Source organism: Diceros bicornis, chromosome 24 (genome assembly GCF_020826845.1).
Source record: "Diceros bicornis minor isolate mBicDic1 chromosome 24, mDicBic1.mat.cur, whole genome shotgun sequence".
Taxonomy (NCBI): Eukaryota; Metazoa; Chordata; class Mammalia; order Perissodactyla; family Rhinocerotidae; genus Diceros; species Diceros bicornis.
In genome coordinates this window covers 8,179,968-8,197,450 of record NC_080763.1, presented here as the reverse complement: position 1 = coordinate 8,197,450, position 17,483 = coordinate 8,179,968, and the positions used below count along the sequence as shown (strand labels likewise).

The following is a 17,483-nucleotide window of genomic DNA, read 5'->3' as shown; positions in this document are numbered from 1 at the left end:
GTGCGTCGGTGTGTGCCTGGGGATCCGAACCCGGGCCGCCAGTAGCAGAGCTCACGCACTTAACCACTAAGCCATGGGCCAGCCCCGCAATAAAGTTCAAATTAAATTTGGACTTTTAAATTATTTTCGAAATATTTCAAATGCTTTTTAAAAATCCACGTTAAACAAATATTTTAAATGGTTGATTGTGCAAAGAAACCTTACTTACCAAGGCAGGATAGCATTCAATCTTCTCAGATGTAGATAACACACTTACAACTTTTCCTAATAATTCATCATTCAGACGTCGCTTATCTTCATCTTCCTCTTCACTACTTTCTTCTTCCTTTTCATCTTCGTTACTAAAAGTGAGAATAATCTTATCATGATCTTAACAAAAACGATTTTTGATACAGTCAGAGTGGTGTGAATTTAACATGTACAATTCAATTGCTAATCTGGATTACCCCAGAGTAGTAGCCTCTTCATTCTTACTGGAATTGAGGAGACGGATACTTCCCTAGCCCCACAGAAGAGTCCTGAGCTGTCCATGGTAACTCTGAGTCCACTTCACTACATCAATGAGGACTTGGACTTAGGCTCTCATGCCAACCACCGGCTGGGACAGAAAAGCCTAATTATTCACCATGAAGTACTTACTGTGCCAAATACATTTTTTTAAAAGACTGCCCTTCTACTTTTTATGTATGCCAGATAACATAACTCTAATTTTCTAACAGGTTTTGAAAAAATCTCATTAAAACACACTTGAGGGTTTATTTAGGTACCCTATCTGGATAACTAATTAATCAGACAAACCCATAGTGAGGAACAGTCTACAAAACAACTGGCCTGTGCTCTTCAAAAAGGTCAATGTCATGAAAAGACAAAAGAAGGCTAAGAAACTTATAATCATATGAGAACCATATAAGAGAACCATATAAACTAAATGCAATGCATGATCTTGGACTGGATCCTGGAATCAGGGGATGCTATAAAGGCTATTACTGGGACAACTGGCAAAATTGGAAATATGGGCTATCTATTATTAGATAATAGCATTTTATCAATGTTAAATTTATTGAATTTGATAATCATACTTTGGTTATATAAGAGAATGTCCTTGTTCTTAGGTAAAGTATTTAGGGGTAAAAGGTCATGATGCTTGCAACTTCCTCTCAAATGGTTCAGCCAATTAGAATTATTATTAAATGAATAAATATAATATGTATATATAAAGAAAGGGAATGATAAAGAAAATGTGCCAAAAAATGTTAACAATTAGTGAATCTATATGATGAGTATATGAAAATTTATTGTATTATTCTTACAATTTTTAAATTTGATATGTTTTTGAAATAAAAAGGTTAAAAAATACATATCCTCACTTGAAACAGCAAAATCATCATATCAGTTTAGGAATTTGGCAAAGTAACTCAAAGCAAAAATAGCCTTTTTGACAAAGGAGTTGTGATAATTCTTGGACAAAGTAATGGGAAAAAGTAAGAACAAGGTCTGCTCAATGTAAAACGTCTAACATAAGGACACAAGATGCCATGGAAAGGTTACTCAAACAAACTTAGCCATCCTAGAGAAATCATTTGTTTAATGCTGTAATAATAATGTTACTGTATATGAAAACACTCACACAGGAAGAGAGGACCTCCTTCCTCTGTTCGTCTTCTTCGCAATTACTGGAGTTCCAAAATGCTCTGGATTTGTTAATGGGAGCTGGTCAAGCGTCTGGATAAGAAACAGATGAATTAAATCACAATCTGCCTCTACACTGGTAGCTGCTGTTCAACCCAAAAAGTCTATCCGTGTCACCCTACCTCACTCTCGGCAAAATGTCTCTCTCCTTTCAGGCAAAGTGAGGTGCGTCTCAATGTTCTCTCATCACCATCATCAAAGACTACAATGAGCAAAAGATACCAGAGAATTTATGCTCACTAAATAAAAATGGAACTGCACAGAATGCTATTATTGCTTAATATTTGTAAGAACCATAATTTGTTAGTTATTTTTCAAAAACCTTTTCAAATGTATATACCATATTTTTATTCTGTAGGTACCAAACAAACACAGGTTAAATGGCTGCCACCAATTGCTTAGGTGTCTCCACTCACTTTTTCAATATCTATCACTACAGAACCACCTTCCCAACCCATTAGCAACCTGGTCAAAGCACAAATATTAGATAACCTTCAATCCTAGAAAAATGAGCAAACACCTGTTTTTAAAAAAAAAGAATATGGGTTTTTTTCGCAACAGTCATCAATGGAATATCTCTAACTTCTAGAGACTTTTTTTTTTTTGGTGAGGAAGATCAGCCCTGAGCTAACATTCATGCCAATCCTCCTCTTTTTGCTAAGAAAGACTGGCCCTGGGCTCACACCCGTGCCCATCTTCCTCCACTTTATGTGTGACGCCACCACAGCACGGGCCTGATAAGTGGTGCGTCGGTGTGCGCCCAGGATCCGAACCCAGGCCGCCAGCAGCGGAGCACGCGCATTTAACCGCTAAGCCACGGGGCCGGCACCCCAGAAACTTTTTGATTCCTGTAATGCTGTTAAATTATCCATCCTACTGCTTCTATTTATTTGCGTGATAACCTACTATAGTAGAAGTACTGGCTGCCAAATTCTAAAGTCATAAGATTCAATTTTTTTCTTTTGCTAGATGAGGATGTAAGCAGTTTAGAAATAAAGGTTGAAATGAGGAAACATCAGAAAGGTGAAATTAAAAAAAAAAAAAAATTCTAGGGGCCTGCCCAGCGGCATAGCAGTTAAGTGCGCACGCTCCGCTTCGGCGGCCCGGGGTGCGTAGGTTCGGATCCCAGGCAAGGACTGATGCACCGCTTGTCAAGCCATGCTGTGGCAGGCATCCCATATAAAGTAGAGGAAGATGGGCACGGATGTTAGCCCAGGGCCAGTCTTCCTCAGCAAAAAGAGGAAGATTGGCAACAGATGTTAGCTCAGGGCTAATCTTCCTTACAAAAAAGAAAAAAAAAATCTAAAATAAGTCATAATTGCACAGAAGCTTTATCAAAAGTTTTGATTTTTACTACATTTAAAAAAAATCATATTACTTGGAAACTATGTTTAAATATTTCAAAAAAATGGAGTAAAGAATTTAACAACTTATCACTAATGTTCTCCATATAGTTATATTATTTTGATAATTTTATGTTTAACTTTTCAGAAATGTATTCTGACTTGAACATCTAACATTACAAAGTTTATTAAAAAGAAAATGCTCTCAGAAGACACCTAATTGCCCAGCATTATGAAGAAATAAAATAAAAGAAGATACAATCTTTACCTCAGATACTTAAAATGTACATTCATTCAACAAATTTTTGTACATCTTATGAAAATAAGACATACGCAGGAAAACATCTATACACAAAAATGATTATTTTAATATTTAATCCTAATTTTCATAACTCTAGATACTTTTCCATTCTAACAGGTTAGTGTTAATAAAGGAAAATTCTACATTATTTTGATTTAATAATATCTTAGAATCTTTTATCTTGTTATTCATATAATTACAATCCTACATTTTTTAAAAGAGTTGTTTTATTAGCAAACACTTTGCTTTCAAATCATACACTTATTTTTTTCATGCTGGAAACCTAATTATATAAGAGCACTGAACTTCTTCAATATTTATCTACCCTAGTTGGTTCTTTCTCTTAGACTAAAGACATCTAGCTTAGATTCTTGTACATGCAAGATACAATGTAGAGAAAATTAACAGCTCCTGAAGCACATATTCAAAGAACCATAATGATTCCACAAAAACAGCTGTGTTATACACACTGTCAATGATGCAGAAATTAATGACCACCTGCAGACACAATGACAGGATAAAACACAACATGCTCCAACAATTACATTACTAATCTACACTTGATTAACAATGCTCTAAACATTTGTATCAAAATTACGATTCATATGGTGTCATTAAATCTAATAAATAAACCACTGTTATTTTAAAAATTCAAAATCATGAAATTATCATACCAAACTTAAAATAATTCTTCACGTTAGTATTAATGTCCACAAGTACACTAAAGAATAAAACCTTAGGGCCGGCCCCGTGGCTTAGCGGTTAAGTGCGGGCGCTCCACTACTGGGGCCCGGGTTCGGATCCCGGGCGCGCACCGACGCACCGCTTCTCCGGCCATGCTGAGGCCGTGTCCCACATACAGCAACTAGAAGGATGTGCAACTGTGATGTACAACTATCTACTGGGGCTTTGGCGGGGGGGGGGGGGGGGAAGGAGGAGGATTGGCAATAGATGTTAGCTCAGAGCCAGTCTTCCTCAGCAAAAAGAGGATTAGCATGGATATTAGTTCAGGGGTGATCTTCCTCACAAAAAAAAAGAATAAAACCTTAAAAGTTCCAATTTTCCTTAATGCCTACAACACCATAGATGGTGACACTGGACACACACATACACACACATTTAAGTGGAGGTGTGAGGAAGGAAAATGAGATTGTAAGACCAACCAATAATATCAAATTTATGCAAGAAAATCTTTTCCACAGTGTTCTATCATTAATTAATGGCAGCCCGAAATCAAAATGTTCTGATGAGAAATTTCAACAATATCTTCAGTTCTTGTTTTTTAAATAATCACTTTCAAATAAATCAGATTTTTGAAGGAAAAAATTCATTTCACTTCAACATACTTTATCATGGGTAGAAATAATGTAAGAACCAAAGGAATTTCTCAAAAGGGGATTGTGGTACAAATAACAATTTTACACAGGAACACTTCCAACTTTAAGTGAACAAAGAGAAACAGTTTAAGATTTTTTTTTAATTCATAAAACTATACAAAGGTATGTATTTGAGGACTTTATATAAGTTTGTTAATCCATGTAACTTCTCAAGATTTTCTGAAAGACAAACAGAAAACCCAACAACACAGTGGACTTATTAATCCTGACACCCCTGATTATCAACATCATGAACAAGTTCCATCTCTAAGAAGTTTCCTCTATAACTTCCATGTTAGAACTATCATCTAAAAGCACGCAAAATTTGTAGGCATTGAAGAGTGACTCTGGCATTTGATAAGAGCGAAATAATTAACTGGTATATATAGTAAATTTAGTTTCTTTTTAGTTCAAGACCTATACTACAGCAGGCCAAGAGAAAAACAGTCAGACTATGAGGATTCAGTAATTCTATGAAATGTCTTATACTTGCCAAAAATGGTATTTGAATATATTATTCATTGAGTGCAATGGAACAGATATTGCAAAAGTAGTATCTGTTATTATATTACATATAAATACTAAAACCTAATTTGAGGAAAATGACAAAGTTGAAACTCCCTCGATAACATTAATCGTACTAGAGAAAATAATACTAATGCAAACAAATATACAAAGCCTAACCCTAAACTGTGAGAATTCAAAGGAACAAAAGCAACAGGGACCTAATCTAATAACTAAATACAAGAGCTCTACTTGTTGTCCCAGCACTGTTAGTCGCTGGAAGATAGTAACATCATAACAACAGTGAATTGACTTTACCTATCCAAAAATAGAGCTGGCTACCACTTATTAAGCTTCTACCACTTTCTAACCCTCACAACAGCCTCTGTAAGGTAGGAATCACTATCTGCCTTTTATAGATAAAGAAATTGCGAATCAGAAGGTTAATCAATGGGCTATAATTTAGTTAAGAGGGGATCAAAATGCATAATAAATAGGTATGAAGCAGAGGCATAAAATGAACACTGAGGAGAAAGTCAAGAATTCTAACTTTGGAAAAATAAGTATTATTGTTATATCTATGCATAGCAGTTATGATCAACAAAATATTTCATATAATAGAATAAAAACTTTAAAATTATTAAAAAGATATGTATACCCTAGGTAAACCCTAGTTCTGTCACTCATAAAAATGATCTGTGATGACTACAGAAGTCCCTCAGCAGCCAAGGTCAAAAACTTTAGGAATCTGGAAACTTAAGAAATCAACATTCAAATGTATAATTATATTAACAAAATATCACAGGAATGCTGTGTCTTATGGAAGGCCATTTAAACAATGGGTTAAAGCCTATCACAGGACTGAATAGATTTCTTTGTTGCTTAGTACTTTTTTCTTAATGAATGATTTTTTAGTTAGTGGAATAACCACCTGGTTTTGAAAACATTTTGTGGTTGATTTTGGTTATAACATTTGTCATAAGAGGTTCTAACTAAATTAAAAGCCTTATAAGCCAGCAGCACATACTACAAAAGTCAGTCCATTCACCAGTTTAGTCTAAACCTGCTCTACTCCATTACCTAGCATTTCCATGCGATCAGATACAACTGATGTGCAAAACAGTAACTACAAGTCACAAAAAAATTTTGAATTTTAAAAAGCATTTGTCACAAAAATATATAAATGATTGAATAGATTTTAGTATTACACTTGATATATGCTGTGCATATGCACGTTTTATATGTAAATTACTAAAATTAATGGCAATTTTTATATTCCAAAAAGGCAAAAGAAGAGTAGTTTTATTTATTTTTTAAATAATTTTATTTATTTATTTATTTTTTCCCCAAAGCCCTAGTAGATAGTTGTATGTCATAGTTGTACATCCTTCTAGTTGCTGTATGTGGGACGCGGTCTCAGCATGGCCGGAGAAGCAGTGCGTCAGTGCGTGCCCAGGATCCGAACCTGGGCCGCCAGCAGCAGAGTATGTGCACGTAACCCCTAAGCCACGGGGCCAGCCCCAAGAAGAGTAGTTTTAGAATGTCTTATTCACAGCTATATTTACCAGGAGTTAATGGCAACATTCCAGTGGAGATACAAATTCTAATCCCAATTTTGATACTTTTTGAATGACTGGACATATAACAACACACTTCCATACATTACAGATTCCTTATCTTTTTTTTTTTTTCCAGTGAGGAAGATTAGCCCTGAGCTGACATCTGTTGCCAATCTTCCTCTTCATGCTGAGGAAGATTGGCCCTGGGCTAACATCTGCACCCATCCTCCTCTATTTTATATGTGGGACGTCTGCCACAGCATGGCCCAATAAGCAGTGCGCAGGTCCACGCCTGGGATCCGAACCCGTGAACCCCAGGCTGCCGAAGCAGAGCATGTGAACCTAACCACTGCACCACCATGCCAGCCAACAGATTCCTTATTTTTAATGCAAGGATAAGTACTGCAAAATGAATAAATCATGCTAGGAAGCACTGTTTTATTATAGGAAGAGGAAATATTTACACGGCTCAAAAACAAACAAAAAAATCCATGCACTGAAGCTATTTAGTATTGTTCAACATTAGAGGGCAAGGTATTATTAGACTTTTAAAAATTGAGTTATATTAGATCCATCATAATCTCTTCCAAAGTTGGTTATTCAGCTAACATAGGAAAAATTAATACCTATATTACATGAAAAGGAGTTAATATCACTGACTCATTAGATAACTCTGATCACCAATGATGATAACTCCTCTTTGATCCAAATTAGCAATGTGGTGTCCTCTTTTGTTTCATTTTTAATAGTCTCACATAATTTCAAGATCACTTAAAATCAAAAAATGTCATGGAGGGCCAGCCCCATGGCTTAGTGGTTAAGTGCGCGCGCTCCGCTGCTGGCGGCCCAGGTTCGGATCCCGGGCTCGCACTGACGCACCGCTTCTCTGGCCATGCTGAGGCCACGTCCCACATACAGCAACTAGAAGGATGTGCAGCTATGACATACAACTATCTACTGGGGCTTTGGGGGAAAAATAAAAAAAATAAAAAAATAAAAAAATGTCATGGAGACAACTAATACTTTGTATAACTTTCTGATTCTACCTAGTTAACTTCACTAGAAATTAGAAATCAAGAAAAATTCCAGGGCCAGCCCCGTGGCCTAGTCAAGGTCAACACGCTCCACTTCGGCAGCCCAGGTTTGGTTCGTGGATATGGACCTACACTACTTGTTGGTGGCCATGCTGTGGCGGCGACCCACATACAAAATAGAGGAAGACTGGCACAGATGTTAACTCAGGGCAAATCTTCCTCAGCAAAAAAAAGAAAAAAGAAAAAAAAGAAAAATTCCAGAAAAGAGCAATTAAATTCAATAGGTAGCAGGCACTCAATTAAAGAAAAATATAGAAAGTTCATGACCTGTGAGAGATCACACATTTTACTTTGCCATCTTTTAAACTTATCATACTCTGATCATTCTTTATGTGGTCCACATCCTTCAATACCTAATCATGCTTTATAGAAGAATGATACATTGAGTATATTTAAGTGTATAGTGTCTCTTAACATCTTAAATTTTTTAGGTCATTCTCTCTCATTACACAGATGCAAAAATCTTAAATATTTTTAATTCTTCTCCCAAATAAGTCTCTATTTCTCTAAGTGTGGTCTGCTTTTCTAAGTGTGTACTACCTGCATTAGATTCACCCAATGCGCTTATAAAAAGAAAGAGTCTTGAGTTGCCATCCCCAGACCTACTCCATTGGAGTGATTTGGGGTCCCCAAATCCTCATTTTTTTAAACAAGCACCAAGTGACTCTTATGTACAGTAATGCTTGCTACATGAATTATATGCAATTAAGATTCTAAGCTCTTTGAGAACAAGAATTATACAATTTCTTCTGTAATTACCTATCACAGAAAATCACCACAGAGAATGCTCAGCAGTGAATAGTTTTTAGAAATGCTAACATGCCATTGATGTAAAGGATAGAGTTTATAATTGAAGGATTATTCTAGGGTGCAGAAACCCAGAACGTGAAAACCTGAAAAGTACTGCTTCTGCAGAAGCATGAGAATTATGTCAGTAAAACTTCACAAATATTGTGAATGCAACCTTGATATTAAGTATCAAATAGGATGCAATATTAATATTTGAACATGCAAATAATTTCCCATGATTCTGCACAAATCAACCCCTGTCATTTTTACCACTGCTGTGTTTAATATAGCAAAATTGTATTTATTTAATCTCTAAGAGTTAACATCAAGCTTAGTTTTTAATTTCTATCAACTATCAATAGCCACAACTAAGCTTCCTAAAAGTATGTACTTCAGAATAATAGCACCATTGTGAACCAACATCAACTTCTGGGAGATCCAAGAAGAATAAAAATGGTTAGAACATAGTAGTAACATATAGCAAATTGCTACTATTTATAGAAGCCACAGAGTAAGACACAGGAAGTATGATTTTTAAGCAAAGCATGTTCTTCACAGCTCTGAGCATCAACTGGAGATGAATGATTTTTACACAAAGCAACAAATCAAGTAAACTAAAAGTAAACCTGAAGGGTCATTTCTTTTCCTTCTACAAGGAAACCACAACATTTTAATTACAGCACTGATACCAAGACATAAATGTAAAAACAAAACAACGCTATAGATGTTCAGTGTAAAACAAAAGATTGGATGTTACCCATAGGACTGTGTATTTTCAAAGTACTGAGAGGAGTTTTGGAAACGTTAATCATCGCTATTCTCATCAACGTCACGACAGCAACTATTTAAGTACCACATTGAGATTTTAATTTACATGTACTATGACACTGGTTGCTAGCCACGACAGTAAAGTTTTTTAAAGCCAGTATAAGCTTATGCATGGAATGTTAAGAATGCTTTCAGGGGCTGGCCAGGTGGCGCAAATGGTTAAGCACACGCGCTCCGCTGCGGCGGCCCAGGGTTCGCCGGTTCAGATCCCGGGCGCGCACCGACGCACCACTTGTCAAGCCATGCTGTGGCGGCGTCCCATATAAAGTGGAGGAAGATGGGCACGGATGTTAGCCCAGGGCCAGCCTTCCTCAGCAAAAAGAGGAGGATTGGCAGATGTTAGCTCAGGGCCGATCTTCCTCACACACACACAAAAAATAATGCATTCACATTAATAGCACATATATCTTTCTTGAAAGGTATTACTAAGAAAGCCCTGACTGTATCAAACATCAAAAACTAAGTTATGATCACCTAGGCCTAGGTGATCTACTCTGGCTAGAATTTTTTTAAGTCTTTAAATTCTGTGGTAACGTCTGTATTACCCTTATATGAAACAGGCAGCAACACAATAAAAGATCGCAACTGTGCAACCTTAACTGTAATTACAGAAAAGGTAAAAAAGGCTGATTATTTACAATACTAAGTTGTACTGACTTTTCTTATGGAAGAAAAATAACCATATAATTAACTTTCTTGAATACAAATATCAAGGTGACCTAAAAAAGAAGTATATTCTTGGATGAAATGGCCACAAGTGGCCAAAGTACTGTTAAGAGAGAATTATTTTCGTTATCAGCAGGGCGTCATTAAAATTTTAGCCAACTATATGACATAAATTGACAAGAAAGAATACATATTTCTCTGCCAACAAAATGATTCAGTGTATTTACAAAATAGAGGTATATGCAACCCCCAAATCAAATCCTATGTACTGAATTACTTAACTACTTACCCACGGTATACCAGCTAGCATCTGTCAACTTGCTGATGACAGCTTCCTGAAAGGATCCATCAGACGTCCTTGTTTCAACAATAGCCCCAACCTAAAACACAACATCGAAATTTCATTATCGAATTTAAACAAACTAAATCACTCCCACCAACTATATGACCTGGGTAAAAAAAATAATAATACTTATGATAATTCTACCTTACGCTGGCTTAAATCTTTATCATTTCTAGTGCTCATATATTTATCACACAACTTGAGTCCCAAAATGCTTTGGCATAACTAAGGTAGTTATTATCATTCCAACTTTATACAATTGAAAATTGCGGCTCTGAAAGACAATCTGCGGAGTCCAGGATGAGAACCCAGTGTCTTAAGTTTTACTTCAGAGCTTTTTTACTACATCACATTGCCTTAAAGAAAATTGTGGAATGTAAGAACCAAAATACTGTAAGACAGCAAAAACAGCTTCAATTTTCTTTCACAGAAATATTGAATATTGAATTCAGCATTCCTATTTAAGGGACCTTTTAGATAAAGGTTCACCTGGAGAGAGGGATGGACCAGTTGACCTTCTTTCAGCTTCCAGACCTTTGTATATCAGATATTAACCGAAGTGGTACTCTGACATAACAAAGATTTATTACATAAACAAATGGCCAGAAATGGATGGAGAACATAATACAGGTATTCATTAAATTGAATTATGAAGTCAACATAGTTTACTTGATGAATTAACAACAGAAGATTCAGATCCATGATACTAGTATATAACTTAGCAGGCTAAACATCCATGGCAACAATGTAAAAAACAATGTGAGGTATTCAATCCAAGAATTCCTAACAAAAGGTGGCTGAAAACTCATGTTTATGTATATTAAATTACTCTTCTGTAAAATGTTTAACATTCTTAAACTAAGGATACAGGCATTGTGATATCATAATTTATACTAATTACACAATATCTCATTTTTATATTTGCTTTCTGATTAACATTCTTATAAAATTTTAAAAGTATATCTACAAATTTAAAATTCAATAAATTACTGTATGGATTTATGATTCATCATTTCATATTTTAAACTGTAGAACATACGTACTCTTAAAGGACCCTTTACTTGGTCATCTTGCACCAATTGTGTAGTATTATCTTGTTTCAGGAGTACCTGGAAAACATTTTTGCACAATAATTTGCATGTTAGTTTAAAACAATACATTTACAGTAACACTAACAACAACGTCTTTAATCTATACTTTCTTAGCATCTTGTGGTTACGTCTGTTTCAATATTTATTACATTGTCTTGTATTTATGTTTACTGTCTCTCTCATTAACTGCGAGCTCCTTGAGGACTAAAGTCCTCCTTCATCACTACACCCCCAGCAGTTAGCAAGTGTCACTACATATTAGACACTTAATAAATGTTTGCTGAATTAATGAACTACAAAAGATTTATAATTTGTAGTGATTACTGTGAAAGCTTAAAACTGCCTTCATTGCTTTTTATCAGTATGTCATAAAAGGTTCTAACTGTCACCAAGTACATAAAAAAAAAATATCAAACTTTATTGCCTACATGCAAGGTAAACAAATTAAAACCAGGACTCTTTCGATCCTTTATAAAGTAAACCTGAATAATAATCACGTTACGCAGTTCAGTTATAAATAAGTGCTCCTTTCTACTACTGATCCTCCCAAATATACAGGGTCATCATCCAAATAGGGCAAATACCCAAATAAAATTCAAATTTTAGGTAATGTATGTATGGTAAGACTTCCCCAAACAATCGTTATATTGATTTTAAATTAAGTAAATAAATATTTAAGAGCCTTAATACTAACAAAGTTAAAAGTTGCAAAGAATTCCAAGTAAATATTTAATAATCAAATCCTATATAGCTGATATAGTAAAAAGGCTATTATGGAACAAATAAGAAACGAATGTCATATGATATTCTAACACTTAAAGCAAAGTTTCACCAGCAGATCAACATTTAAACAGATCTTTTATAATAATGACAGACAAACCCATTTATCTACCACACAAATCACACTCCTCTAGTTCAATGGCTTTCAAACTTCAACATGCATCAGAAACACTTGGAGGGCTTATTAAAACACAATCACAGGGGCCGGCCCCATGGCTTAGCGGTTAAGTGCACGCGCTCCGCTGCTGGTGGCCTGGGTTCGGATCCGGGCGCACACTGAGGCACCACTTCTCTGGCCATGCTGAGGCCGCGTCCCACATACAGCAACTAGAAGGATGTGCAACTATGACATACAACTATCTACTGGGGCTTTGGGGAAAAAAAAAACGAGGAGGATTGGCAATAGATGTTAGCTCAGAGCCAGTCTTCCTCAGCAAAAAGAGGAGGATTAGCATCGATGTTATCTCAGGGCTGATCTTCCTCACAAAAGAAAAAAGAAAAAAAAATAAATAAAACTTATTAAAAAAAAAAAAAAACACACACACAATTACTGGACTCCACTGCCAGAGTTTCTGACTCAGTAGGTCTGAGGTGGGGGCCTGAGAATCTGCATTTTAAACAAATTCCCAGGTGAGGCTGATGCTGCTGGTCCAGGGCCACGCTTTGAGAACCACTGCTCTAGTTCATTTATTCATTCAACATATTTTGAGTGCCCATTATGTATCAGGCACTATTCTAGGTGTTAGGGATAGAACAAGTCAAACATTTCCTCCTCTCATGGTGCTTAATTTTTGTAGGAAAAGATCAGATATATAAGTGAAAAGCAAATTGCAAAACTGAAAATGCAGCATGATACAATAATAACAATAACAACAACAACAACACTGCTGTGACAGGCACAGCACAAAATCTGACTACATCAAATCTCTTTGGCACAGTACCAAAGAGGATTTGCTGAACTTTATTATATAGCTCTATAAGGTTAAAAAAGTTTATAATATGTATGGATTACTCTTGTAATCTAAGTAACTAAGACTATTAAAAAACATTTATATAAGAAAATTACTAAAAGGAAACACAAAAATGTTAATAGTATTTCTGAGAGGTAAGCTACGGGTATTCATCCTTCAGTACTTTTCAGTATTTCCAAACATGGTACAGGAATAATGTGTTAACTTTTTTTCTACTCATAAAAGCATCTTAAAAGTAAAATTCTTAAATCATTTTTGATGCTGTCTTGAAAACATAATTCCCACTGCATTGTTTTTCTTAAATCACTTGAAATCATCTCTACGTGAACATCATGAAAAGGAAGAAAATAGATAGCCTAGGTAAGCATGCTACCACAGACCAGAAAGGTCCAAATGATAGGAAGTATGAGCATGGTACTTTCATAGAAGCATTTTGGAACAAGTGCTTTCTTTAACGTGCTCTTCTTATACTTTCATATATAACAGTGCTTTCACACAGTAATGATTCAATAAATAAAATGCTGATTTGCAGTCTCCCCCTCCTCAACTCTCTTCAATCCAGACTTAATAAAGTTGTTGCATTAAAAAAAAAAAATTACCTTAACTTTTACCAGTCTTTTCACAGTCTTAATTTTTGCCTCACAGAAGGCACCTCGGTACTTGGCACTGACATCAGTTCCCACTGTCAGGTAGGCAGGCTCATCCGCCGCCTGATGAAAGGAACATAAAATGTGAATGTCACTACTATTTTCCCTACTCCAACCTCAAGTCTAATTAAAAGGTTGGGTATTTAAAGTAATAAGAACCTTAATATTATCTGCTTAGTAATATCATTGATAATTTGAAAAATATCCCTAAAGCAAACACTTTATTAACAATGCTTTATTTAATAAACTATACCCTGATAACATAAAACATTTTAAGTTGTAACTGGAAGATATCAGTAGGGAAATATGTTTTTTCATCCAGATACAAAATGTTTCAATAATTCTACAATTTATTTAAGAAATGAAAAGATAAGAAAAAACAGAAAAAGTTATATTCATATTAAGTTCTCATAAAACTTTAAGTTATTTAATTATGGCTTCTCAAAAATTTTCTTTTGGAATTAAAAGAAATATTGCTATTAAAATTAACACTAACAATACATAATTAAATGTTTATTAATATAGCTACATAAAGGCAACATCTTTTTGGATACAGTATAACAGTACAGATAAGAAATGAAGCCAATCCTTTTGAAAAGGAGAGCATTATTTGGAAAAATCATTGGCTAAAAGCTGTATTTTAAAGGTTTAAGTCTAAATTCAGCGGATAAATACAGAGATATGAACTGACGGCTCAAGACTTGTAGCTATACCCAGATTATTACATTAATCTTCTTGGTATATATTTTAAAAAATAAGCTTTACTAAGAAACATCTAAACATCTAAAACATCCGTTTTAGCAAACGGCCATGATCAGAATGATACATTAAAAGATAGGAGAAATTTTGTCCTACCACTCATTTTAATCTTGACAGTAACAGAATGATTGCTATCTCAGTCTGTTGTTTTACCCATTTTTTTCAAAAGTTAAGTGTATTCAAATAAGCTTGATTTCACACTGCTAAATGCAAAGGCAACAGTGTACACTTTAGAAAGTAGAAAATGATTTTTCATTTTCCACTAAGGTTTCCTAAGTAACATTAAAGAAGGTTACATGTGTCACTTCAGGGAGATAGGAGAACAAGAGAAAGTTTGGGAAAATGCTATATTTCAGAGCTTAATACATTGAAATTTACTAATTAGTAAGGAATTAACTACCTTTTAAAGTCAGTGCATTTACAAATAATGCAAATTGAAAAATCCCTTTGACTGACCTGAAACATTCAATGCCACAGCACTACAGAATGCTGTACTTTCCTTTTCCTTCAACCATCTCACAGGATCTTTGCAATATTAGCTGTCTTCACAAGAATATGTATTTTTTTAAGTTGCATATGTCTAAAAATATCTACCATAACAAGTTAACAAAAACTAAGTATTAATACTTAGTTTTAGTTTAACTTCAAGTATTTTAGCCACATAATTTCATTTTATCCCCAAAAGAAATTATATCTCCCTTACACAATCCACATATTCCTTCCTTAGAAAATCGCACTGGCACTGAGAAAGAAAAAAAAAATTCAAAAAATCCCCCAAAGAACCAAAGCAGGACAAAAGCTTTACTTCTGCAAAGGTTGCTGCCAACACAGGAAGTGTTTAAAAATACTAGCCCAATGGACAACAATGGAAAGGCTGCACTCGCCTTTCCCAAGTGCTAACTGCTTAGAGAGGGGCCGAACTGACAGCCTTTAGACACCATGATCATTTCTCACCCATTCAACGCGTCCTCATTTTCAGAAAGCGCTGCTTAGCAGAGGAATCAATTTTGAGTCGCAAAAAAAAAAAAAATGACATTCCACAGCACCAGCCTCACGACAGGCAGTGTCCAGGGCACGAGGCTCAGAGCGGCGACGACTCCACTTACCTTCATTTTTACGGGTGATCTGTGGGGTTCCAGCTCAGCGAGCTTTCTTCTCCGTCGCTAGAACCACGGGGAGGGGAGAGACAGGCACAGAATCAGTCAACAGAGGGGAGCGACCGGGGAAAGAAAGTAAACAAACGCCGGCGGGGAGGGGCAGAAGCCTCCCGAGCGGAGGGCTCCGATCCCTCGGAGGGCGGCCAGGACGCAGGAGCCGCGGGGACAGCGGGCGCCCCGCGGGCGCCAGAGGGCTGCCGCGCCGGCCCGGAGCTCGCCAGCGGCCCCCGCGCCCCCGCCCGCTCGCCGCTCGGACCCGAACGCTCCACTCAGAGCCCAGGACAGAGGGCTCTGGAAGGGGGCCGGGCGCGCCGGGGCTCCCCCGACCTGGCCCGCGCCCCGCCTCCGCGCTCGGCCCCTCGGCCCGCCCCAGGCCCGCGGTGGCGGCAGCAGTGTCACGGCGCCATTGCTCTCCCTCCTCCGCGCTGCACCGTGTCAGGAAGGAGAAGCGCGTTTCCCCGGGGGCAGGGGCCGCGGCCTGCGGCGGGCGGCGGGGGCGCGAGGGGAGCCCCGCGGGGCGGGGGGCGGGGAGGAGGAGGGGAGGCGGCCGGACAGGGTGTGGGAGGGGAGGGGAGGGGAGCCGCACAGCGGCAGCCGCCGCCTCCTCCCGCGCCCGCCTCAACTTTTTGTACAGCCCGTAGCGGAACGAGCCCCCAGCCTCCGGGGTCCTGCCGCGGACTCTGCAGCCGAGGACGCGCCGCGGAGTTGGGGGCCGGCTCCTGCAGGCTGCCCGCTCCTCCCCGCGCGGAAGCAAACTTAGCGGCGCGGCCAGCCCCACAGCCATTTTCCCGGGGAACCCGGGAAGCAAGCGGCCGAGGCGGCGGCTGCGGTGGCGGCTCCTGCAGTTGCTGCCGCTGCCCCACGACTTGCCCCTTCCCCTGCGCTCGCCGCGCCCCTGGCCTCGCACTCCCTCCTCGCCTCCAGAGCCTCCAACCGCGCCGGGACCCCGGGCAGCAGCACCAGCTGCTACTACCGCCTTGTCCATTCAGGGTCCCCCGCCTCCCTTCTCCCCACCTACCAACTGCGGGCGAAGTGCGCGCTGTCAGCTCCCGACTTCTCCGCTTCACTGACCCCCGTGGGCCCCCGTCTGGGCAGCACCACTCCCGGCCGCGGCGGCAGTTCCTGCGCCCGGTTCCCCACTCGCCCGATTTACTGCCACAATCCACCAAATAACAAGCTGTTGAGCAGACTCGCTTCTACACGAACTCCCATTGGCTGCTCATGACGCCGAACAGCTTCGGATTGGAGCTCGCTACCTGCCGTCCTCATTGGATGTAGCTCTGAAACTTCCCGGATTGGTGCGAAAAACAGCAGGTAGGACATCTTCCACTTATGATTGGCTGTGTTCGAAGGCTAACGTTACTGGAGACTCTGGTATTGAGTAAGCAAGTCCTGAGAGATGATTGGTAGAGACGACTCCGGATGTGCTTGACTGAGCACTGATTGGTACGTGGAGGGGTCAGGAAGAGCAGTTCGGCACGAGGATTGGCGGTGAAGTGTCCCATGGAAACCGAACCCGGAGCTGCGGCCAGAACTTGCACGGGGGCGGGGCAGGATCTCTCCAAGGCGCCTGCGCTAAACTGGCT

The 17,483-nt window shown here is 38.4% G+C and overlaps 1 protein-coding gene across 2 annotated transcripts in view; it reads right to left on the bottom strand.

Annotated features, from left to right (window-relative positions):
* ARID4A (AT-rich interaction domain 4A) overlaps positions 1–17,471 on the bottom strand; it is a 64,041-nt gene extending 46,570 nt beyond the window's left edge. For both annotated transcript variants that reach the window (XM_058567014.1, XM_058567015.1), the window contains exons 1-8: positions 16,916–17,471; positions 15,847–15,903; positions 13,934–14,044; positions 11,536–11,601; positions 10,439–10,529; positions 1,812–1,891; positions 1,628–1,722; positions 209–341 (exon numbers count right to left, since the gene is read on the bottom strand). In XM_058567014.1, the coding sequence (XP_058422997.1) occupies positions 209–341; positions 1,628–1,722; positions 1,812–1,891; positions 10,439–10,529; positions 11,536–11,601; positions 13,934–14,044; positions 15,847–15,852 (582 nt within the window). In that variant the 5' untranslated portion in view covers positions 15,853–15,903; positions 16,916–17,471. The remainder of the gene's footprint in view (positions 1–208; positions 342–1,627; positions 1,723–1,811; positions 1,892–10,438; positions 10,530–11,535; positions 11,602–13,933; positions 14,045–15,846; positions 15,904–16,915) is intronic.
* Positions 17,472–17,483: the final 12 nt, after the last annotated feature.